The 27127-nt window shown below is 41.5% G+C and overlaps 1 protein-coding gene across 2 annotated transcripts in view; it reads left to right on the top strand.

Moving 5' to 3' along the window:
• pde5ab (phosphodiesterase 5A, cGMP-specific, b) overlaps window positions 1-27127 on the top strand; it is a 217778-nt gene that overhangs the window by 66055 nt on the left and 124596 nt on the right. For both annotated transcript variants that reach the window (XM_061961218.2, XM_061961217.2), the window contains exons 3-4: window positions 16928-17101; window positions 26873-26962. In XM_061961218.2, coding sequence (XP_061817202.1) covers window positions 16928-17101; window positions 26873-26962 — 264 coding nt within the window. The remainder of the gene's footprint in view (window positions 1-16927; window positions 17102-26872; window positions 26963-27127) is intronic.

Raw genomic sequence — 27127 nt, 5'->3', positions numbered from 1 at the left:
CTCCCACCTCCAAAGACATGCACCTAGGAATAGGCCCCTTCCACCTCCAAAGACATGCACCTAGGGATAGGCCCCTCCCACCTCCAAAGACATGCACCTAGATATAGGCCCCTTCCACCTCCAAAGACTTGCACCTAGAGATAGGCCCCTCCCACCTCCAAAGACATGCACCTAAGGATAGGCCCCTCCCATCTCTAAAGACATGCACCTAGGGATAGGCCCCTTCCACCTCCAAAGACATGCACCTGGGGTTAGGGCCCTCACACCTCCAAAGACATGCACCTAGGGATAGGCCCCTCCCATCTCCAAAGACATGCACCTGGAGATAGGCCCTTCCACCTCCAAAGACATGTACCTAGGGATAGGCCCCTCCCACCTCCAAAGACATGCACCTAGGGATAGGCCCCTCCCACCTCCAAAGGCCCCTCCCACGTCCAAAGTCATGCACCTAGGGATAGGCCCCTCACACCTCCAAAGACATGTACCTGGGGATAGGCCCCTTCCACCTCCAAAGACATGCACCTAGGGATAGCACCCTCCCACTTCCAAAGACATGCACCTAGGGATAGGCACCTCCCACCTCCAACGACATGCACCTAGGGATAGTTCCCTCCCACTTCCAAAGAAATGCATCTAGGGATAGGCCCCTCCCGCCTCCAAAGACATGCACCTAGGGATAGGCCCCTTCCACCTCCAAAGACATGCACCTAGGGATAGGCCCCTCCCACCTCCAAAGACATGCACCTAAGTATATTCCCCTTCCACCTCCAAAGGCATGCACCTCGGGATAGGCCCCTCCCACCTCCAAAGAAATGCACCTAGGGATAGGCCCCTCCCGCCTCCAAAGACATGCACCTAGGGATAGGCCCCTTCCACCTCCAAAGACATGCACCTAGGGATAGGCCCCTCCCACCTCCAAAGACATGCACCTAGGGTGCACCTAGGGATAGGCCCCTCCCACCTCCAAAGACATGCACCTATGCATAGGCCCCTCCCACCTCTAAAGACATGCATCTAGGGATAGGCCCCTCCCACCTCCAAAGACATGCATCTAGGGATAGGCCCCTTCCACCTCCAAAGACATGCACCTGGGGATAGGCCCCTCCCACCTCCGAAGACATGCACCTAGGGATAGGCCCCTCCCACCTCCAAAGACATGCACCTAGGGATAGGCCCCGTCCACCTCCAAAGACATGCACCTAGGGATAGGCCCCTCCCACCTCCAAAGACATGCACCTAGGGATAGGCCCCTCCCACTTCCAAATACATGCACCCAGGGATAGGCCCCTCCCACTTCCAAATACATGCACCTAGGGATAGGCTCCTCCTACCTCCAAAACCCCAACTATGATCTGATATATCTGATGTATCACTAAGCTTTTGAAGTTTGTTGTAAAAATCTCCTTCCGTGTCTGTCCCTGACACCCGAAATTCAGCTCTGGAAACACTCTGTGGAAACGCTCCCCACCCACACTGCTTGGCGCCTCGTCTGAGCTGCTGTGACGTAGATTATCATAGTAACTAATTAGATGACCATAGTAACTAATTCGATTACCATAGTAACTAGTATATCATGCAAAAGCGCAGATTCCAACCATTGAAGTATTTTGTATAGTTCAAGACTTACGGTCATTTGAACACACATAATGGCAGCTACCGTTTCCATCTTAAAGATCTGAAAAAAATATTTGGGAATGTTCGGCGGGCCCCTGCATGTGGCCCTCGGGCCTTAATTTAACCAGAACAAGAAAATTCGGCTTGTCAAGACTTTCCAAAACAAGTAAAATTAAAGCTGCAAGCAGCGATGGACGGGACCGACTTTGACGGCACATAAAATCCAAACCGAAGCAGTAATTAAAACTCTTTGGTCAACTTTTACTCAGAAGGGTTCAATCTCTCTCTTGTGCTAGTTTGAAGCCGACACGACAAATGCGCTCAGAGGAGATAATGTTTGAAAAAAGGTGACTGGTTTTTACAAAACGTTTGTTTTGAAGGGGGAATTGCAAACTTCCTGTTGATTTTTGCTGGGGGTTGTCAATTTATGAATGTAGGTCTAAGTGAGACCTACATAGAGGTTGTTGTATGACTGTAAGACATTCCTACTGGAAGTTACAGGCAGTTTTGTCTGAGTTTTCTTCCTAGGAGCAGTTGTGTCTGTGTTTTCTTCCTAGGGGGCGCTAGAGCGCAATTTTGAGTTTTGGGGTTGGGTTTTTTATTAGATCGCAATTTTTGTCAGTCCTGATGTGTGTGTCCAGTTTGGTGAGTTTTGAAGCATGTTAAGGGGGTCAAATTACAGCTCAAAGAGGCAAAAGTGACTGTTTTTACTAAAATTTTATTTTGAAGGGGGAATTGCCAACTTCTTGTTGATTTTTGCTGAAGGATGTCAATGTATGAAGTCTAGGTCTAAGTCAGACCTACATAGAGGTTTTTGTTTCATGTCTCTACGACATTCATACCGGAAGTTACAAGCAGTTTTGTCTGTGTTTTTTCCTAGGGGGCGCTAGAGCGCAATTTTGAGTTTTTATTTTTTTATTTTTTTTTATTATTAGATGGCAATTTTCGCCAGTCCTGATGTGTGTGTCAAATATGGTGAGTTTTGAAGCATGTTAAGGGGGTCAAATTACAGCTCAAAGAGGCGGCGGAATAATAATAATAAAACACACGAAATACAATAGGGTCCTCTGTCCCAAAGGGACATTGCGGTCCCTAATTAGCTAACCTCAATGAACCCAAAAATACCTAAAAATAAGTATATTCTCACTAATAACAAGTGCACTTTTCTTGGTAGATAAAAAAATTAGACCTTTTGCTCGATATGTTGAAAAATATTCTTAAATAAGTAAATGCTAGTGCCATTATCTTGACATAATGACATGCGCTCGGCATCATGATTTTTTTTCATGCTTGAAGTAAGAAATTATTACTTCAAAAAAGTAGTTTTATAGTTGTGAGTGGAGATGTCCGATAATATCGGCCGATAAATGCTTTAAAATGTAATATCGGAAATTATCGGTATCGTTTTTTTTATTACTGGTATGTTTTTTTTTTTTAATTTTTTTTTTTTTTTTAATTATATCAACATAAAAAACACAAGATACACTTAAAATTAGTACACCAACCCCAAAAAACTCCCTCCCCATTCACACTCATTCACACAAAAGGGTTGTTTCTTTCTGTTATTAATATTCTGGTTCCTACATTATACATCAATATATATCAATACAGTCTGCAAGGGATACAGTCCGTAAGCAAACATGATTGTGCGTGCTGCTGGTCCACTAATAGTACTAAACTTTAACAGTTAATTTGACTCATTTTCATTAATTACTAGTTTCTATGTAACTGTTTTTTTATTGTTTTACTTTCTTTTTTATTCAAGAAAATGTTTTTAATTTATTTATCTTATTTTATTTTATAAATTTAAAAAAAAAGGACCTTATCTTCACCATACCTGGTTGTCCAAATTAGGCATAATAATGTGTTAATTCCACGACTGTATATATAGCGGTATCGGTTGGTATCGGTTGATATCGGTATCGGTAATTAAGAGTTGGACAATATCGGACTATCGAATATCGGCAAAAAGCCATTATCGGACATCCCTACTTGTGAGTGTTGATGACACAGCTTTGCAACAGTTGATATTCTAGTTTCAAGCATGTTTTACGCAATATAGGTCATCAAATCTCAGCAACAAGCTGTAATATCTTACTGAGATCATTTAGGACCAAAATCCTTAAAACAAGTAAAACACTAACATAAAATCTGCTTAGTGAGAATAATTATCTTATTAGATATTTAATCTTACTTAGATTTCAATTTTTGCAGTGTAAACACGTGTTTCTTCATACTCTTTTAGCATTTCCTTAAGAAAACATCAGTAGAAGAGGACGCAAAATGGGATACTTGCGACTTACGCACACCACTGATGTGTGCGCTATATGTGCGAGGCCAGACCTGGGCAAAATAAGGCCCCCGGGCCACATGCGGCCCGTTTAGATTTTCAATCCGCCCCGCCGGACGTTCTACATAATTTTTTTTAGACATTTAACATCAAAACTGATGCCGCCATCATGATGTGCATTTCTGTTTTTAAATGACCGTAAGTCTTGAACTATAGAAAGTATTTCAATGGTCCAAATCTGCGCTTTTGAGTGTTATAGGAGTTATTACGGTAATCTAGGTCACAGCAGCTCAGACGAGGAACAAAGCAGACTGGGCGGGGTTTGTTTTCAGAGCAGCCAGCCCAAAACGCATGTGGCAGATTTTTACAAGATGATACACTATATTGCCAAAAGTATTTGGCCACCTGCCTTGACTCACATATTAACTTGAAGTGCCATCCCATGGAATTGTCCAAAATGTTTTGATATCCTGGAGCATTCAAAGTTCCTTTCACTGGAACTAAGGGGCCAAGCCCAACTCCTAAAAAAACCCAACCCCACACCATAATTCCTCCTCCACCAAATTTCACACTCGGCACAATGCAGTCCGAAATGTACCGTTCTCCTGGCAACCTCTAAACCCAGACTGGTCTATCAGATTGCCAGATGGAAAAGTGTGATTTATCAGTCCAGAGAAGGCATCTCCACTGCTCTCGAGTCCAGTGGCGACGTGCTTTACACCACTGCATCCCACACTTGGTGATGTATGGCTTAGATGCAGCTGCCCGGCCATGGAAACCCATTCCATGAAGCTCTCTGCGTACTGTACGTGGGCTAATTGGAAGGTTTTATGAAGTTTGGAGCTCTGTAGCAACTGACTGTGCAGAAAGTCTTTGCACTATGCGCTTTCTGTCAGTTTACGTGTCCTACCACTTGGTGGCTGAGTTGCTGTTGTTCCCAAACGCTTCACTTTTCTTATAATAGTTGACTTTGGAATATTTAGGAGCGAGGAAATTTCATGACTGGATTTGTTGCACAGGTAGCATCCTATGACAGTTCCACGCTGGAAATCACTGAGAGTGGCCCATTCTTTCACAAATATTTGTAGAAACAGTCTCCATGCCTAAGTGCTTGATTTTATACACCGGGCCAAGTGATTAGGGCACCTGATTGTCATCATTTGGATGGGTGGCCAAATACTTTTGGCATATTTTGCAGTTTTTTTACATTTGTGTTTTGTTTTGCTTCATTGTAAAAGATACACAACTATCGAGGAGCTGGTCTGAGACGTAAGAGAGGAGCGATGCTCATATGTTGTTAATATTCAGTGTTTTATTGTTCATAGTTAATATCGTAAAATCCCACTTTCTTTATTTTTATGTACATTTTGGGTGTCCCATTCAGTAAAAAAAAAATTAAGTTCCATTCCGTTTTTTTGAGGTAGTCTGTCATAATTTTTTTGGAATTCTATCGGACATTGTGACTTTTGGTATTAGTGTCCCTGAAAAAAAGGCACCCAAACACACATACTGTACAGCAGATTTTTACAGCTTAATGCAGTGGTCCCCAACCACCGGGCCGCACAAGAAAAAAAAAAAATGAAAAAAAATTAAAGGGGAACATTATCACAATTTCAGAAGGGTTAAAACCATTAAAAATCAGTTCCCAGTGGCGTATTTTATTTTTCGAAGTTTTTTAAAATTTTTTACCCATCACGCAGTATCCCTAAAAAAAGCTTCAAAGTGCCTGATTTTAACCATCGTTATATACACCCGTCCATTTTCCTGTGACGTCACATAGTGATGCCAACACAAACAAACATGGTGCATAGAACAGCAAGCTATAGCGACATTAGCTCGGATTCAGACTCGGATTTCAGCGGCTTGAGCGATTCAACAGATTACGCATGTATTGAAACGGATGGTTGTAGTGTGGAGGCAGGTAGCGAAAACGAAATTGAAGAAGAAACTGAAGCTATTGAGCCATATCGGTTTGAACCGTATGCAAGCGAAATAGACGAAAACGACATGACAGCCAGCGACACGGGAGAAAGCGAGGACGGATTCGGCGATCGCCTTGTAACCAACGATTGGTATGTGTTTGTTTGGCATTAAAGGAAACTAACAACTATGAACTAGGTTTACAGCATATGAAATACATTTGGCAACAACATGCACTTTGAGAGTGCAGACAGCCCAATTTTCATCAATTAATATATTCTGTAGACATACCCTCATCCGCGCTCTTTTCCTGAAAGCTGATCTGTCCAGTTTTGGAGTTGATGTCAGCAGGCCAGGGAAGCTAGGGTCGATATTCTTCTCTTGGTCATCTTCGGTGGCATAAGGGACGGTGTGAGCCAAGACATCCTGGGGGTTTAGCTCGCTCGTCTGCGGGAACAAACTGCCGCCATTGCTTGCCGTGCTACCGAGGACCTTTGTCCCTGAATTGCTCACACACTCCGGCAGATTCAATGGGGGTCTGGCGGCAGATTTCTTTGACTTTATCGTTGGAAATGCATCTGCTTTGAGTGTCGCAGGATATCCACACATTCTTGCCATCTCCGTCGTAGCATAGCTTTCGTCGGTAAAGTGTGCGGAACAAACGCCCAATTTCTTGCCACTTTCGCATCTTTGGGCCACTGGTGCAACTTGAATCCGTCCCTGTTCGTGTTGTTACACCCTCCGACAACACACCGACGAGGCATGATGTCTCCAAGGTACGGAAAACAGTCGAAAAAACGGAAAATAACACAGCTGATTTGACTCGGTGTTTGAGAAAATGGCGGATTGCTTCCCGTTGTGACGTCATCGCTCCGAGAGCGAATAATAGAAAGGCGTTTAATTCGCCAAAATTCACCCATTTAGAGTTCGGAAATCGGTTAAAAAAATATATGGTCTTTTTTCTGCAACATCAAAGTATATATTGACGCTTACATAGGTCTGGTGATAATGTTCCCCTTTAAATCAACATAAAAACACAATATATACACTATATATCAATGTATATCAATACAGTCTGCAGGGATACAGTCCGTAAGCACACATGATTGTATTTCTTTATTAAAAAAAAAAAAATCACCCCCCCGGTCCGCGGGACAAATTTGCAAGCGTTGACCGGTCCGCAGCTACAAAAAGGTTGGGGACCACTGGCTTAATGTGTATATATCATTGTGGAAGACTCTCTCCTCCGGGTTCCTCTGACCACCAATCACTGACATGACAGCGGCGTTCATGGTTCTAAACAATGATTTATTTTGTGGTAAGAGTCTCTTTTTATCCATTGAGCACACAAATGGTTTTCCTTCCTGTGTGTCGTCTGTCTCGCTTTCGCTCGCACTCCACCACCAACCCCCCTCTCCTTCCCGGCTGCTGCTTTTTAACAGAGCGCCAGGTGATTAGATAAGCCGGCCCAGGTGTGCCATCTACGCACCTGTCGCTAAGCTCAAAGCCGGTCGACACACCCCGCTTCGCTGCAGGTCCGCAGGCCACACCCCCCACAATCATTTATACATACACCTTGGCCCCGGAGACAATATTTTTTTTCTTTCTGTGGCCCCCCGTGTCAAAATATTTGCCCAGCTATGTGCTAGGCCAGGGGTCGGCAACCTTTACCAGTCAAAGAGCCATTTTGACCAGTTTCACAAATTATAGAAAACAATGGGAGCCACAAAATTGTTTTGAAATTTAAAATGAAGTAACACTGTATACAAAGTATTTTTTTTGCTTTGTGCTATGTGTAAACCAAGGGTCTCAGACACGCGGCCCACACCTTAATAAGGAATTAAAATGCTGGTGCGGCACGCGGGTTTTATATGAATGGCGCTTGTCAGCGTCATGCATGCCGTGATGGTACAGCATATAGCGCCCACTACAACCAGCGTGCCTGATCAGCCACACGTTATGTGGGGCTTCCGCTTGCTCACGTCGGTGACAGCAAGCATACTTGGTCAACAACCACACAGGTTACACTGACGGTGGCGGTATAAAAAAAACTTTAACACTCTTACTAATAATGCGCTACACTGTGAACCCACATCAAACAAGAATGACAAACACATTTCGGGAGAACATCTGCACCGTAACACAACATAAACACAACAGGACAAATACCCAGAATCCCATGCAGCCCTAACTCTTCCGGGATACATTATACACCCCCGCTACCAAACCCCGCCCACCTCAACCGACGCACAGAGAGGGGTGGGGGTGGGGGGTGGGGGGGTTGATGTGTGAGGGAGCAGGGTTGGGGTGGGGGCAGGGTTTGGTGGTAGCAGGGGTGTATAATGTAGCCCGGAAGAGTCAGGGCTGTATGGGATTCTGGGTATTTGTTCTGTTGTGTTTATGTTGTGTTAAGGTGCAGATGTTCTCCCGAAATGTGTTTGTCATTCTTGTTTGGTTTTGGTTCAAAGTGTGGCGCATTATTAGTAAGAGTGTTAAAGTTGTTTTATATGGTCACCGTCAGTGTAACCTGTGTGGCTGTTGACCAAGTATGCCTTGCTGTCGCGAACGGGTGCAAGCAGAAGATGCATACTGTATAACAAGTGGTTGGGCTGGCACTCTGTTAATACAGATAGTAGAGGGCACTAAATGCTGTACCATCATGGCATGCCCTTATTAAAACTGTAAGGATGGAAATCGGTGAATATTAATCCCGGGAGTTTTCTGCGAGAGGCACTGAAATCCGGAAGTCTCCCGGGAAAATCGGGGGGTTCGGCAAGTAAGCTGCTGAGCCGCATCAGAGTGATGAAAGAGCCGCGTGCGGCTCCGGAGCCGAGGGTTGCCGACCCCTGTGCTAGGCAATATGAGAGTATGCGGAAATGGCCTCCAGTCTTCTTTCGCTGACGTCAGCAGGCTGATGCAAAAATGTGTTTGGAACTCATAGTCTGCTGTCAGAAAACAGGCGTAAAAGTACTGCTGTGTCTATTTTAGGGGGAATTTCATCTGTAGACACCGTTTTTAGGTCCAAGAGTATGAACAAGTGGCAACATTCGTAGTGTTAGCGAGGCCCTTTAAAAGTACTTTTTTTTTTTTAAGTTTCTTTTGCAAATATTATGACTGCTTGTTGTCTAAAAGCTGTGCTACTTCTGCTAATTCTTGTAAGTTGTGGACGTAACCATCGATGTTGATTGGTAAGTTAAAGGGAAACATTATCACCAGACCTATGTAAACGTCAATATATACCTTGATGTTGCAGAAAAAAGACCATATATTTTTTTAACCGATTTCCGAACTCTAAATGGGTAAATTTTGGCGAATTAAACGCCTTTCTAATATTCGCTCTCGGAGCGATGACGTCACAACGTGACGTCGCATCGGGAAGCAATCCGCCATTTTCTCAAACACCAAGTCATATCAGCTCTGTTATTTTCCGTTTTTTCAACTGTTTTCCGTACCTTGGAGACATCATGCCTCGTCGGTGTGTTGTCGGAGGGTGTAACAACACGAACAGGGACGGATTCAAGTTGCACCAGTGGCCCAAAGATGCGAAAGTGGCAAAAAATTGGACGTTTGTTCCGCACACTTTACCGACGAAAGCTATGCTACGACAGAGATGGCAAGAATGTGTGGATATCCTGCGACACTCAAAGCAGATGCATTTCCAACGATAAAGTCAAAGAAATCTGCCGCCAGACCCCCATTGAATCTGCCGGAGTGTGTGAGCAAATCAGGGACAAAGGACCTCGGTAGCACGGCAAGCAATGGCGGCAGTTTGTTCCCGCAGACGAGCGAGCTAAACCCCCCTGGATGTCTTGGCTCACACTGTCCCGAAGATGATCAAGAGAAGAATATTGACCCTAGCTTCCCTGGCCTGCTGACATGAGGGTATGTCTACAGAATATATTAATTGATGAAAATTGGACTGTCTGCACTCTCAAAGTGCATGTTGTTGCCAAATGTATTTCATATGCTGTAAACCTAGTTCATAGTTGTTAGTTTCCTTTAATGCCAAACAAACACATACCAATCGTTGGTTAGAAGGCGATCGCCGAATTCGTCCTCGCTTTCTCCCGTGTCGCTGGCTGTCGTGTCGTTTTCGTCGGTTTTGCTTGCATACGGTTCAAACCGATTTGGCTCAATAGCTTCAGTTTCTTCTTCAATTTCGTTTTCGCTACCTGCCTCCACACTACAACCATCCGTTTCAATACATGCGTAATCTGTTGAATCGCTTAAGCCGCTGAAATCCGAGTCTGAATCCGAGCTAATGTCGCTATAGCTTGCTGTTCTTTCCGCCATGTTTGTTTGTGTTGGCTTCACAGGAAAATGGACGGGTGGTTAAAATCAGGCACTTTGAAGCTTTTTTTTAGGGATATTGCGTGATGGGTAAAATTTTGAAAAAAACTTCAAAAAATATAATAAGCCACTGGGAACTGATTTTTAATGGTTTTAACAATTCTGAAATTGTGATAATGTTCCCCTTTAATGATAACATGACAGCTTCTAATAATATAGTTGCACCACCAATGTTGAAATAATAACTTAATGTGTGTGCTTTCTCAATGCGATCGGCACATTATGTTACGTTATCGTGCTTTTCATCATTTAGTTTACTTTTTTATTTGCTTAGAATGTAAATAAAATGTTGAATTTGTTAACCCCTTATTTGTTTTAGTACAGACACTTTAAAATTGGCAGGTTAAAATCAATGCAAAAAATTGTGATTGAGATCAAACTTTTTTTAATTTTTTTTAATTTTTATTTTTATTTTTTTTACCCTAGGGTAGGGGTTGGCAACACAAAATGTTGAAAGAGCCATATTGGGCCAAAAATCCAAAACAAATCTGCCTGGAGCCGCAAAAATTAAAAGCCTTATATAAGTGATATAATGAAGGCAACACATGACCTAAGTGTCTATATTAGCTATATTAGCCTACTATCAAAATTACTATGTGTCGCAGGCTGATGCAAATCTTCGTTGACAGAAATGTTTATGTAATATTTATTCTACACATTTTTACAGTATTGGAAAACATAAATTAAACAGAGGGGGAAATAACTCCTGGAAATTACTGGCTCAGAATGGCCAAATGTATAGATGTGTGTGTTAAAGTTTAAGAAAATGGCAGGCCGTCTTATTCTCATGGATTTATTACAATCTTTGCAAGCTGGGTAACTTTTGCTGTGGTCTGGAACAACATGGCATACAAACAACTATCAGAAATGCAGCCAGTATTACATACAGATAATATGTCATGAGACATCGATCCATTTTCTACTGCTTGTCCCTCTCGAGGTTGCGGGGGGTGCTGGAGCCTATCTCAGCATGCAAATATAAATTTAATACACAGAGGACATAAGTAAAGTAAGTTAAATGAGCTTAAATATACCTACAAATGAGGCACAATGATGCAATATGGACATACAGCTAGCCGAAATAGCCAGCACAAGTCAATAACATCAACAAAGCACACCTTTGTGCATTCACGCACAGCATAAAAAGTTTGGTGGACAAAATGAGACAAAGAAGGAGTGGCATAAAACACGTCTTTCTGTGGCAGTGTCGGAGAAAGTTGTGCATGTAAACAAATTACGGTGAGTTCAAGGACCGCCAAAATTAGTAGGACTAAACGGCGCTGGCCAAATACTCTCATCAGTGAAGCATGTTTAATATAAACAGTGTGATTTCTATCAATTAGGAAGGTTTGTGTCATGCTTGTCCTCCTACAGAAACCATTGTAAAACAAAAAATATATTTTTCCCCCATCTTTTTCCATTTATGTACATTTTTGAAAAAGCTCCAGGGAGCCACCAGTACGGAGCTAAAGAGCTGTATGCGGCTCTAGAGCCGCGGTTTGCCGACCCCTGCCCTAGGGTCTGATGATCAGCTTGGAATAATCAGAAAAAAAGGTAGCACTAACAATAAAAACTAGATGAGGCAATTCCTGATGGAATTGTGTGTGAATGCTCCAATGCTGAAGCTGAACTGAAATCCTGGAATTTTTTAGAATTGTTGAAGTAGTGAAGTGAATTATATTTATATAGCGCTTTTCTCTAGTGACTCAAAGCGCTTTACATAGTGAAACACAATATCTAAGTTACATATAAACCAGTGTGTGTGTGTGGCACTGGGAGCAGGTGGGTAAAGTGTCTTGCCCAAGGACACAACGGCAGTGACTAGGATGACGGAAGCGGGGATCGAACCTGGAACCCTCAAGTTGCTGGCACGGCCGCTCTAACAGCCGAGTATACCGCCCCACAGAGTAGAGCACACAATTCCTAAACAGGCGTAATATTTTGAAGTTGGAACAGTTTGAATCAGATGAAAAATGTAGAAGAATGTCCCATTGGGAATTTCCCAAAAATTTAGGAATTTTGGGAAAAAACTTGAATGGTCTAAATGAGTTGGTGTTGGAATTTTTCAAATCGGTCGAGAAATGTTGAAGTTGTAACATGTTTAATTGAGAAATGGTATTACGGAAATCCTGGAATTTCGAGAAAAACGGGAATTTTTCCAGTTCAAAAAACAACTTTGTTTTTTGTCCTGATTAAGAGGAATGTTTTGACAATGGAACGGTTGAACTGGGTTTAAAAATGTGGAAGGAGTAGTCGCCAGAAAAAAGGGTGGAAATAGGGCTTTTAGAAAACCAGGACTTCTGAAAAATCCTGGAATTTTTTTCGAACTTTGAAGAAAGGTAGTTTAAATTTCCAGGATGGTGGAATATGGTTTGAATCGGTTAAAAAATGTGGAACTGGTTGAAGTTTGAAAAATGGCCTATTCATTTTGAATCAATCAATCAATCAATCAATCAATGTTTATTTATATAGCCCTAAATCACAAGTGTCTCAAAGGGCTGCACAAGCCACAACGACATCCTCGGTACAGAGCCCACATAAGGGCAAGGAAAAACTCACCCCAGTGGGACGTCGATGTGAATGACTATGAAAAACCTTGGAGAGGACCGCATATGTGGGTAACCCCCCCCCCTCTAGGGAGACCGAATGCAATGGATGTCGAGTGGGTCTAACATAATATTGTGAGAGTACAGTCCATAGTGGATCCAGCATAACAGTAAGAGTCCAGTCCACAGTGGGGTCAGCAGGAAACCATCCCGAGCGGAGACGGTCGGCAGCGCAGAGATGTTCCCAACCGATACACAGGCGAGTGGTCCACCCCGGGTCCCGACCCCGGACAGCCAGCACCCCATCCATGGCCACCGGATCTGTGTGTCTCCCCTTCCACAAGGGATAGGGGAGAGCAGAGGAGAAAAGAAAAGAAACGGCAGATCAACTGGTCTAAAAAAAGGGGGCTATTCAAAGGCTAGAGTATACAAATGAGTTTTGAGATGGGACTTAAATGTTTCTACTGAGGTAGCATCTCTAACTGTTACCGGGAGGGCATTCCATAGTACTGGAGCCCGAATAGAAAACGCTCTACAGCCCGCAGACTTTTTTTGGGCTCTGGGAATCACTAATAAGCCGGAGTTCTTTGAACGCAGATTTCTTGCCGGGACATATGGTACAATGCAATCGGCAAGATAGGACGGAGCTAGACCGTGTAGTATTTTATACGTAAGTAGTAAAACCTTAAAGTCGCATCTTAAGTGCACAGGAAGCCAGTGCAGGTGAGCCAGTATAGGCGTAATATGATCAAACTTTCTTGTTCTTGTCAAAAGTCTAGCAGTCGCATTTTGTACCAACTGTAATCTTTTAATGCTAGACATAGGGAGACCCGAAAATAATACGTTACAGTAATCGAGACGAGACGTAACGAACGCATGAATAATGATCTCAGCGTCGCTAGTGGACAAAATGGAACGAATTTTAGCGATATTACGGAGATGAAAGAAGGCCGTTTTAGTAACACTCTTAATGTGTGACTCGAAGGAGAGAGTTGGGTCGAAGATACCGTATTTTCCGCACTATTAGCCGCACCTAAAAACCACAAATTTTCTCAAAAGCTGACAGTGCGGCTTATAACCCGGTGCGCTTTATATATGGATTAATATTAAGATTCATTTTCATAAAGTTTAGGTCTCGCAACTACGGTAAACAGCCGCCATCTTTTTTCCCCGTAGAAGAGGAAGCGCTTCTTCTTCTACGGTAAGCAACCGCCAAGGTAAGCACCCGCCCCCATAGAAGAGGAAGCGCTTCTTCTTCTACTGTAAGCAACCACCAAGGTAAGCAACCGCCCCCGTAGAAGAAGAAGTGCGCGGATATTACGTTTCATTTCATTTGTGTGTTTACATCAGTAAAGACCACAAAATGGCTCCTATTAAGAGACACGCGTACAACGCAGAATTCAAACTCAAGGCAATAAGTCACGCAGTAGAACACGGAAATAGAGCAGCAGCAAGAGAATTGAACATAAATTAATCAATGGTGCGTAGGTAGAGGAAGCAACAAGATGACCTGCGCCACTAAGACAGGGAGACAGCGCCGGACGACATACGCCAACATCTGCCAGTGGATTGTAAATGCCTGGGCGGATATATCGGTCTCAACTGTGGTCCGAGCTTTCCGGAAGGCAGGATTCACGGAACTGCTGGACAACAACAGCAACATTGACTCTGATGACTTCGACGAGACGGAGCCGTCCATTTTGGATGCCGTTTTCGCCCAACTTTTTAATTCAGACACTGAAGAAGAATTCGAGGGATTTATGGATGAGGAATAACTTCAGAAAGTGGGCTTTAAATGTTTATTTTGTGTGTTGTGTGACATTAACGTTCGAGCAACGTTGAGTTATTGATGTTGCTATTGCTCTGCACTAATTTGAGTGTTACTATTTTTGTGATTGCACATTTGCACATTACATTTTGGGGGTGAACAGAGTTGTTAAAACGCTGGTTTGTAATATATTATTAAAGTTTGACTGACCTATCTGACTGTTTTTTTGACATTCCCTTTAGCGCAGCGTAGGCGCGGCTTATAACCCGGGGCGGTTTATAGGTGGACAAAGTTTTGAAATATGCCATTCATTGAAGGTGCGGCTAATAACCCGGGGCGGCTTATAGTGCGGAAAATACGGTAATACCCAGATTCTTTACTGAGTCGCTTTGTGTAATTGTTTGGTTGTCAAATGTTAAGGTGGTATTATCAAATAAATGTCGGTGTTTAGCAGGACCGATAATCAGCATTTCCGTTTTCTTAGTGTTGAGTTGCAAGAAGTTAGCGGACATCCATTGTTTAATTTCATTAAGACACGCCTCCAGCTGACTACAATCCGGCGTGTTGGTCAGCTTTAGGGGCATGTAGAGTTGAGTGTCATCAGCATAACAATGAAAGCTAACACTGTATTTGCGTATGATGTCGCCTAGCGGCAACATGTAAATACTAAAGAGTGCAGGGCCAAGAACCGAACCGGGAAAAACAGGAATTTTTCCAGTTCAACAAACAACTTTGTTTTTTGTCCTGATTAAGAGGAATGTTTTGACAATGGAACGGTTGAACTGGGTTTAAAAATGTGGAAGGAGTAGTCGCCAGAAAAAAGGGTGAAAATAGGGCTTTTGGAAAACCAGGACTTCTGAAAAATCCTGGAATTTTTTTCGAACTTTGAAGAAAGGTAGTTTACATTTCCAGGATGGTGGAATATGGTTTGAATCAGTTAAAAAATGTGGAACTGGTGAAAGTTTGAAAAATGGCCAATTCATTTTGAATGGGAAAAATGTCCCGGAAAACCCGGAATTCTGGGAGATTTGGGAATTTGTCAAGGGAAAGCCGGCGATTGAAGTTGGAACGGTTTGAATCAGATGAAAAATGTAGAAGAATGTCCCATTGGGAATTTCCCCAAAATTTGGGAATTTTGGGAAAAAACTTGAATGGTCTAAATGAGTTGAAATGGTTGGTGTTGGAATTTTTCAAATCGGTCGAGAAATGTTGAAGTTGTAACATGTTGAGAAATGGTATTACGGAATTTCGGGGAAAACGGGAATTTTTCCAGTTCAACAAACAACTTTGTTTTTTGTCCTGATTAATAGGAATGTTTTGACAATAGAACGGTTGAACTGGGTTTAAAAATGTGGAAGGAGTAGTCGCCAGAAAAAAGGGTGAAAATAGGGCTTTTTGAAAACCAGGACTTCTGAAAAATCCTGGAATTTTTTTCGAACTTTGAAGAAAGGTAGTTTAAATTTCCAGGATGGTGGAATATGGTTTGAATCGGTTAAAAAATGTGGAACTGGTGAAAGTTTGAAAAATGGCCAATTCATTTTGAATGGGAAAAATGTCCCGGAAAACCCGGAATTCTGGGAGATTTGGGAATTTGTCAAGGGAAAGCCGGCGATTGAAGTTGGAACGGTTTGAATCAGATGAAAAATGTAGAAGAATGTCCCATTGGGAATTTCCCCAAAATTTGGGAATTTTGGGAAAAAACTTGAATGGTCTAAATGAGTTGAAATGGTTGGTGTTGGAATTTTTCAAATCGGTCGAGAAATGTTGAAGTTGTAACATGTTGAGAAATGGTATTACGGAATTTCGGGAAAAACGGGAATTTTTCCAGTTCAACAAACAACTTTGTTTTTTGTCCTGATTAATAGGAATGTTTTGACAATAGAACGGTTGAACTGGGTTTAAAAATGTGGAAGGAGTAGTCGCCAGAAAAAAGGGTGGAAATAGGGCTTTTGGAAAACCAGGACTTATGAAAAATCCTGGAATTTTTTTCGAACTTTGAAGAAAGGTAGTTTAAATTTCCAGGATGGTGGAATATGGTTTGAATCGGTTAAAAAATGTGGAACTGGTTGAAGTTTGAAAAATGGCCAATTCATTTTGAATGGGAAAAATGTCCCGGAAAACCCGGAATTCTGGGAGATCTGGGAATTTGCCAAGGGAAAGCCGGCGATTGAAGTTGGAACGGTTTGAGTCGGGTGAAAAATGTGAAAGGTAGAGAGCGCCAAAATTTGGAGAAGAAGAAGAAGGAGTTGAAGAAGTTTAATAAATTGAATTTTGATGTAGAAAACCATATATGTGAATGCAATAACACATCTTTATTTACACCAATTACATATACTACCAGTATTGATAAGGAATACCGATATTGGTGTCAGTATTGATAAGCTGCCCTCCGTATTCTGCCAATACCAACTTTTATTTCAATTCTACGTGTTTTTACAGGTGGGCGAAGACAGCTCCAACACGAAGTTCTTAGTCAGCCGCCTGTTCGACGTGGCCGAGGGTTCCACGCTAGAAGAATCTTCCAGCAGCTGTATCCGACTGGATTGGAACAAAGGTATAGTGGGACACGTAGCGGCCACGGGACAACCGCTCAACATCAAGAATGCTTATCAGGTAAAGACTTTTTATATCCCTTTCTTTGTTCAGGGTATACATTCTTGTTGCTTTGATTTTATTCAATGAAATAAAAAAAAAATGGAAAAAAAATGGAAAATAGCTTTTCCCGTTTAGATGCTTTTTTTTAAACCAGGAGATCCCACTCAATCCCTCAAAGGTCGTAATTTAAAAAAAGGAAAGTCGCAATATTTACGGGTACAATATTAAAATAATGTCGCAGAAAAAAGTTGCAATGTGAGTACTAGAGATGTCCGATAATTCGATATTGTCCAACTCTTAATTACCGATTCCGATATCAACCGATACCGATATATACAGTCGTGGAATTAACACATTATTATGCCTAATTTTGTTGTGATGCCCCGCTGGATGCATTAAACAATGTAAGAAGGTTTTCCAAAATAAATCAACTCAAGTTATGGGAAAAAATGCCAACATGGCACTGCCATATTTATTATTGAAGTCACAAAGTGGATTATTTTTTTTAACATGCCTCAAAACAGCAGCTTGGAATTTGGGACATGGGGTTTCGGGTAGCGGGGGGTGTATATTGTAGCGTCCCGGAAGAGTTGGTGCTGCAAGAGTTCCTGGGTATTTGTTCTGTTGTGTTTATGTTGTGTTACGGTGCGGATGTTCTCCCGAAATGTGTTTGTCATTCTTGTTTGGTGTGGATTCACAGTGTGGCGCATATTTGTAACAGTGTTAAAGTTGTTTCTACGGCCACCCTCAGTGTGACCTGTATGGCTGTTGACCAAGTATGCCTTGCATTCACTTGTGTGTGTGAAAAGCCGTAGATATTATGTGATTGGGCCGGCACGCAAAGGCAGTGCCTTTAAGGTTTATTGGCGCTCTGTACTTCTCCCTACGTCCGTGTACCACTACATACAGCTGCGTTTTAAAAAGTCATAAATTTTACTTTTTGAAACCGATACTAATAATTTCCGATATGACATTTTAAAGTATTTATCGGCCGATAATATCGTCAGTCCGATATCGGACATCTCTAATGAGTACAGTACTGTAAAAGCATCATCTTAGTGTGACATTAAGAGTTGTGATTGATGACAAGAGAAAAGTTGTCTATTCATGTGATATCGCAATAGTTTAGAAAAAAAAGTACATTGTCAAGAAAAACAATTTTACGAATAAGAAAATGAAAGAAGAAATACGAGAAAAAAGTCTGAATTTTGTAGGTACAAAGTCCTAATATTTAAAAGAAAAACATTTTAAGTTCAGCGTTAATGTTACGAGAAAAAACTTAATCTAACGAAAATAAATTTATTTTCCGGACTATAAGACGCACTTAGAATCTTTTTTTTCCCCTCAAAACTCGACTTTGCTTTGCGCCTTATAACCCGGTGCGCTTAACGTACAGAAGACTTCTGATTTTCGACGCGATTTTATTTGGTACATGGTGAAATGATAAGTGTGACCAGGAAATGGCAGTCACACATAAGAGATACGCGTAGACTGCAACATTAAAGTTCAAGTTAAAGTTCCAATGATTGTCACACACACACAACGGGTGCTGTGAAATGGTCCTTTGCATTTGACCCATCCCCACAGGGGAGTAGTGAGCAGCAGCGTTGGCCGTGCCCGGGAATCATTTGGTGATTTAACCCCCAATTCCAACCCTTGATGCTGAGTGCCAAGCAGGGAGGCAATGGGTCCCATTTTTATAGTCTTTGGTATGACTCGAACGGGGTTTGAACTCACAACCTACCGATCTCAGGGCGGACACTCTAACCACAAGGCCACTGAGCAGGTTACGCATAAGAGATATGTGTAGACTGCAATATGACTCAAGTAAGTTGGGGGCGGCATGGCGTAGTGGGTAGAGCAACCGTGCCAGAAACCTGAGGGTTGCAGGTTCGCTCCCCGCCTCTTACCATCCAAAAATCGCTGCCGTTGTGTCCTTGGGCGGGACACTTCACTCTTTTCCCCCGGTGCCACTCACGCCGGTGAGTGGCACCGGCGTGAGTGGCACCGGCGTGAGTGGCCCCTCCGACCACCACCTATCGGTGGTGGTCGGAGGGGCCGTTGGCGCAAATTGCAGCCACGCTTCCGTCAGTCTACCCCAGGGCAGCTGTGGCTATGAAAGTAGCTTACCACCACTAGGTGTGAATGAATGATGGGTTCTACATGTAAAGCGACTTTGGGTACTTAGAAAAGCGCTATATAAATCCCATGTATTATTAAGTAAACAACACTAACATTTTCATACGTTCCATTGAAAATATAGAACATTACACACGGCGCTCAAAAACCTGTCAATATGTTTTAGTACGACTTTGGTAAGCTATGAAGCTGCACCGCTTGATGGATTATACTGTGCTTCAACATACGAGTATTATTATGGTGCCTGTATAAGGTAGGACATATTATCTGGTGTTTTGTTTCGCAATATTATGCAAAAGCAACTTTTCTTACCTTCTGGTACCTGCTGATCTGTATTTGGGATCTGCATAAGTCCTGAAAATTTGCGCGCGTCCGCCTTTATAGTCCGTGGCGACACCATAGTCGATAAGCTTCTTCTTTTTCTCTATCTTCTTGTTATGGGACATTCATCCTCCATTGTTGCCATTTCTAATATAAAGTAGTGTAATGTTCTTACGTATATCTGTCAGTAAACTCGCCAAGAAAGCGCTAAAACATACCGGTGTAGTGAGTTTTTTTTTTTATTCACACAAGGAACTTTAGGTATTAGAGCAGGGGTGTCAAACTCAAATACAGAGTAGGCCAAAATTTAAAACTGAACAAAGCCGCGGGCCAAGGTTGAACAAATGAACCTTTTAACAGGGACCCAAACAAGTTTTGCATTAAATATTGAACAAGCAAGGCTTAGATAACTTTATAGTGACATGCAAAATCGAGTTTCAAATAATAATAATAATAATGAAAAAATATCAATGGCATATCAAATACAATTTAAATAAAAATTGAATGCCTCTTTTCTATTTGCAGCCTTCTGAGGTAAATATCAACATTAACTTTTTCCACAGGCTAATAAATTTGAAAATAAAATAACAATGAATAAACCAACCATTCAGGACTTTGAAATGCTCAGTTTGCAACACACTGATCTAATCTGATGTGCCCAAGCCAGATACCTGCCATCTTTTCTTGGATGCTAGTTCATTAATGTCGGGGCTCAGGCTTTGAGCTGAGGCAACCTTAATTATCGAATGAAGGTGTTCATCAGTCATTATATCTCGTCCACCCAGACCACAGTCTTGGGGGCGTGCCTTAAATGCACTGCCTTTAACGTACTCTACGAGCTGTCGTCACGCCCGCTTTTCATCCATTCTAACATCGTTCAGACCCAGTCACAAGATATGTGTGGCTTCTATACGCACACACGAGTGAATGCAACGCATACTTCATCAACAACGATACAGGTTACACTGAGGGTGCCAGTATAAAAAACTTTAACACTGTTAGAAATATACGCCACACTGTGAATCCACACCAAACAAGAATGACAAGCACATTCCGGGAGAACATCCGCACCGTAACACAACATAAACACAACAGAACAAATACCCAGAATCCTTTGCAGCACTAACTCTTCCGGGACGCTACAAAATACACCCCCGCTACCACCAAACCTCCCCCCCCCCCACACACACCTTGTAGCGTCCCGGAAGAGTTAGTGCTGCAAAGGATTCTGGGTATTTGTTCTGAAAAAAATGTTTTTTGTTATTAATCCATCCCGAAGGGTCAGTTAAGAACCGTACTGAATAAAAAACATGACAATTTTCCCCATCCTGTATATCCAATGGGTCTGTTCCAAACATGTTATCAAGAATCATTCTAAAATGCAAGTTGGATAAGTCTTTATAAGAGGAAACTATTATTCGGTAGTGTGGCTGTCATTATTGAGAAAAAAAGTCATAATCTTGGGAGAATAAAAATGTTACGTTATGAGATCCAAGTTTTGTCGCGGACAAAAAAAAATCTTGAGTCTAAAAGGGTGATTGAAAAAGTAGACCAGATTGCGACATGGACCGTGAAAAATGGTATCTGTCTGCAGGTTGGCCACTACAAGGTTGTTTTGTGTGCAGAACACAGCTCAGTTTCATGTGGATCACGTTAGAACTTTGTGTGTTTCAGGTCTTAACGTTGCTGAAAAATGGTCTGTTTTTGAGTTTGGCTGCATTTTTAATGAGCAGAACAACACAGCTCTGAGTTGTCTACTTGATCTCTTGATTACTCATTGTTATGTGGTTGCTCGGCAACCAGGAGAGGATGATGATGATGACGGCACCGCTGGCGTGCTCTTCTGTGTTTAAGTACTGTGCATGGACAATCGACTGTAATCAAGTTTGCCTTTGTACGCTTCCACAATGGCTTTTACTTATATTTAATACATACACAATATAGCCACCTGCACTGTGTTGCACTGTCCTAGATGTAATATTATATATATATAATATAATATTATGTATATATTTTATTTTATATGTGTATATATTTATATAAAAATGTATGTGTGTATATATGTGTATATATATAAATATGTATATATGTGTATATGTATATATGTGTGTATATGTATATATGTATGTATATGTATATATATGTATTTGTGTACATATATATGTATATATGTATATGTGTGTATATATGTATATATATATATATATATATATATATATATATATATATATATATATATATATATATATATATATATATGTGTATATATGTATATGACGTATGTATATGTATATACATATATATATATATATACATACAAACCCCGTTTCCATATGAGTTGGGAAATTGTGTTGGATGTAAATATAAACTGAATACAATGATTTGCAAATCCTTTTCAACCCATATTCAATTGAATGCACTACAAAGACAAGATATTTGATGTTCAAACTCATAAACTTTAAATTTTTTTGCAAATAATAATTAACTTAGAATTTCATGGCTGCAACACGTGCCAAAGTAGTTGGGAAAGGGCATGTTCACCACTGTGTTACATGGCCTTTCCTTTTAACAACACTCAGTAAACATTTGGGAACTGAGGAGACATATTTTTTAAGCTTCTCAGGTGGAATTCTCTCCCATTCTTGTTTTATGTACAGCTTAAGTTGTTCAACAGTCCGGGGGTCTCCGTTGTGGTATTTTAGGCTTCATAATGCGCCACACATTTTCAATGGGAGACAGGTCTGGACTACAGGCAGGCCAGTCTAGTACCCGCACTCTTTTACTATCAAGCCACGTTGATGTAACACGTTGTTTGGCATTGTCTTGCTGAAATAAGCAGGGGCGTCCATGGTAACGTTGCTTGGATGTCAACATATGTTGCTCCAAAACCTGTATGTACCTTTCAGCATTAATGGCGCCTTCACAGATGTGTAAGTTACTCATGTCTTGGGCACTAATACACCCCCATACCATAACATATGCTGGCTTTTTCACTTTGCGCCTATAACAATCCGGATGGTTCTTTTCCTCTTTGGTCCTGAGGACACGACGTCCACAGTTTCCAAAAACAATTTGAAATGTGGGCTCTTCAGACCACAGAACACTTTTCCACTTTGTATCAGTCCATCTTAGATGAGCTCAGGCCCAGCGAAGCCGACGGCGTTTCTGGGTGTTGTTGATAAACGGTTTTCGCCTTGCATAGGAGAGTTTTAACTTGCACTTACAGATGTAGCGACCAACTGTAGTTACTGACAGTGGGATTCTGAAGTGTTCCTGAGCCCATGTGGTGATATCCTTTACACACTGATGCCGCTTGTTGATGCAGTACCGCCTGAGGGATCGAAGGTCACGGGCTTAGCTGCTTACGTGCAGGGATTTCTCCAGATTCTCTGAACCCTTTGATGATATTACAGACCGTAGATGGTGAAATCCCTAAATTCCTTGCAATAGCTGGTTGAGAAAGGTTTTTCTTAAACTGTTCAACAATTTGCTCACGCATTTGATGACAAAGTGGTGACCCTCGCCCCATCCTTGTTTGTGAATGACTGAGCATTTCATGGAATCTACTTTTATACCCAATCATGACACCCACCTGTTCCCAATTCGCCTAATCACCTGTGGGATGTTCCAAATAAGTGTTTGATGAGCATTCCTCAACTTTATCAGTATTTATTGCCACCTTTCCCAACTTCTTTGTCACGTGTTGCTGGCATCAAATTCTAAGATTAACGATTATTTGCAAACAAAATTTTTTTTATCAGTTTGAACATCAAATGTGTTGTCTTTGTAGCATATTCAATTGAATATGGGTTGAAAATGATTTGCAAATCATTGTATTCTGTTTATATTTACATCTAACACAATTTCCCATCTCATATGGAAACGGGGTTTGTATATACTGTATGTGTGTGTACATAGTAACAAAAAACAATACTTTTGAAAAGAAATACAGATTACAAAAATTCGGAATAATGGGAGGAAATCTATTTTTATGTCCTACGTACATAGTCCTATTTGGATTTGTAGTTTCTCAAAAATAAAGTCATAAAAAGTCATAATGTTAAGAGAATAAAATTGGCAGGTTATGTAAAAGGTATACTCTTACTCAAAAAAGGTATTATGATAATAAAATATATGAGAAATAACAACGGTTCTTATTTGCAATTAGTACTTATACTTACTTATTTTACCACTTGTAATGTGTGAGATTAAAAATTGATATGAGAATGAAGTCAATGTTATAAAGTAAATCCTTTTAAAATGCCAATTTTCAACAAAATGTTAACATTTTATGACAAACCCAAAATGTTAAAGATCAACTTTGGAATATTACTAGAAATAAATTGTTTATTGTTTCGTAAAATAGTCCTATTCCTACAGAGTGAAGTCGTAATACAATGAGAAAAATGAAATATATTCGAGGATAATGTCATAATGGTACGAGAATTGACTCGTATTATATTAAAAACCTCATGAGCTAACAAGAATAAAATTGTCATAAAATATTCGACAAATATGCTATTTTATGTAATTAAAGTAATTTAGTGATGGGGAAAAAGTTGTTACATAGAGAAAATTTTAACTTTGCAAGAAAAAAAAGTCCCATATTTGGTAGTATTATACAGTACTATTGATAATAAATAAATAATGACTTTGTGAAAAATGGTGGTATCATGAGCTACAATGTAATCTTTGAGACTAATGTTGCATGAGGGTGAAGTCAAATAAAGAGAACGTTCTGAGAGCAAAAGTAACCATTTTAGGAGACAAGCCATAATGTGAGACTAAATACATAAATTAGAATCCTGATTTTACTTCAATCTGTGTTTTTTAACTTCATATTATGAAAAGTTCTAATGTTACGAAATAAAACTTCTTATATTTACCACAATAAAGTTGTAATTGTCCAAAACCAGTGATGTTGGCACGTTGTGTAGATAGTAAGTAAAAAAAAGGAAACAATGATTTGCAAATCCTTTTCAATTTATATTCAATTGAATAGACTGCAAAGACAAGATACTTAACGTTCGACCTGGGAAACTTTGTTATTTTTTGCAAATATTAGCTCATTTGGAATTTGATGCCTGCAACATGTTTCAACAAAGCTGGCACAAGTGGCAAAAAAGACTGAGAAAATTGAAGAATGCTCATCAAACACTTATTTGGAACATCCCGCAGGTGAACAGGCTAATTGGGAACAAGTGGGTGCCATGATTGGGTATAAAAGCAGCTTCCATGAAATGCTCAGTCATTCACAAACAAGGATGGGGCGAGGGTCACCACTTTGTCAACAAATGCGTGAGCAAATTGTCCAACACTTTAAGAACAACATTTCTCAACAAGCTTTTGCAAGGAATTTATGGATTTCACCATCTGCAGTCCGTAATATCATCAAAAGGTTCAGAGAATCTGGAGAAATCACTGCACGTAAGCGATGATATTACGGGCCTTCGATCCCTCAGGCGGTACTGCATCAAAAAGTGACATTAGTGTGTAAAGGATATCACCACATGGGCTCAGGAACACTTCAGAAAACCACTGTCAGTAACTACAGTTCATCGCTACATCTGTCAGTGCAAGTTAAAACTCTACTATGCAAAGCGAGAGACATTTATCAACAACACCCAGAAGCGTCGCCAGCTTTGCTGGGCCCGAGCTCATCTAAAATGGACTACTGCAAAGTGGAAAAGTGTTCTGTGGTCTGGCGAGTCCATATTTCAAAATTTTTTTGGAAACTGTGGAAATTGTGTCCTTCGCTTTACAAGAACTGGTACCTTCCATCCATCCATCCATCTTCTTCCGCTTATCCGAGGTCGGGTCGCGGGGGCAGCAGGCTAAGCAGGGAAGCCCAGACTTTCCTCTCCCCAGCCACTTCGTCCAGCTCTTCCCGAGGGATCCCGAGGCGTTCCCAGGCCAGCCGGGAGACATAGTCTTCCCAACGTGTCCTGGGTCTTCCCCGTGGCCTCCTACCGGTTGGACGTGCCCTAAACACCTCCCTAGGGAGGCGTCCGGGTGGCATCCTGACCAGATGCCCGAACCACCTCATCTGGCTCCTCTCGATGTGGAGGAGCAGCGGCTTTACTTTGAGTTCCTCCCGGATGACAGAGCTTCTCACCCTCTCTCTAGGGGGGGGCCCCGCCACCCGACGGAGGAAACTCATTTCGGCCGCTTGTACCCGTGATCTTGTCCTTTCGGTCATAACCCAAAGCTCATGACCATAGGTGAGGATGGGAACGTAGATCGACCGGTAAATTGAGAGCTTTGCCTTCCGGCTCAGCTCCTTCTTCACCATAACAGATCAAAACAGCGTCCGCATTACTGAAGACTCCGCACCGATCCGCCTGTCGATCTCACGATCCACTCTTCCCTCACTCGTGAACAAGACTCTTAAGTACTTGAACTCCTCCACTTGGGGCAGGGTCTCCCCCCCAACCCGAAGATGGCATTCCACCCTTTTCCGGGTGAGAACCATGGACTCGGACTTGGAGGTGCTGATTCTCATCCCAGTCGCTTCACACTCGGCTGCGAACCGATCCAGTGAGAGCTGAAGATCCTGGCCAGATGAAGCCATCAGGACCACATCATCTGCAAAAAGCAGAGACCTAATCCTGCAGCCACCAAACCGGATCCCCTCAACGCCTTGACTGCGCCTAGAAATTCTGTCCATAAAAGTTATGAACAGAATCGGTGACAAAGGGCAGCCTTGGCGGAGTCCAACCCTCACTGGAAACGTGTCCGACTTACTGCCGGCAATGCGGCCCAAGCTCTGACACTGATCATACAGGGAGCGGACCGCCACAATCAGACAGTCCGATACCCCATACTCTCTGAGCACTCCCCACAGGTCTTCCAGAAGGACACGGTCGAATGCCTTCTCCAAGTCCACAAAGCACATGTAGACTGGTTGCACCCTCAAGGACCCTGCCGAGAGTATAGAGCTGGTCCACAGTTCCACCAGGATGAAAACCACACTGTTCCTCCTGAATCCGAGGTTCGACTATCCGACGTAGCCTCCTCTCCAGTACACCTGAATAGACCTTACCGGGAAGGCTGAGGAGAACTGGTACCTAAATGGGAAAATAAGATACCGCATAATTGTACATTATAGTTTTTGTGTTTTGAGGAAAAAATTTGTAATTTTTTGTTGCCAAAGTCAATATTGCAAGAATAAAATTCATTTTTGAGCAGTTTCGCCAGAAAAAAGTGAAAATAAAGTCGTACAAAATGACTAATGCCTTGAACCAAATTACATATGTTATTTTGTCCATGTTTTATTTTTTATTTTTTTTAATATATCTATATATTTTTGTGTTGTGGTTTTTTGAACAGGACCCTCGGTTTAACGCAGAGGTGGACATGATCACAGGTTACAAGACGCAAAGTATTCTTTGTCTGCCCATAAAGAACCATAAAGACCAGGTAAGATCGTCATTTAGTTTTCATACAAGAACCTCATCATTTTAGGAGAAAAAAAGTTGCACAGATTGAAAAAAACCCCAATATTAAGACTTTTTACATACAATTACAATTTATTTGACTATTTGATGAACCAATGGGTTCCTGGTTTTATGAAGTAACAAAATC

This window comes from Nerophis lumbriciformis, linkage group LG05 (genome assembly GCF_033978685.3).
Source record: "Nerophis lumbriciformis linkage group LG05, RoL_Nlum_v2.1, whole genome shotgun sequence".
In the NCBI taxonomy this organism is placed as follows: domain Eukaryota; kingdom Metazoa; phylum Chordata; class Actinopteri; order Syngnathiformes; family Syngnathidae; genus Nerophis; species Nerophis lumbriciformis.
Note: the sequence above shows the minus strand (reverse complement) of the source record. Positions and strands in the feature narration are given on the sequence as shown.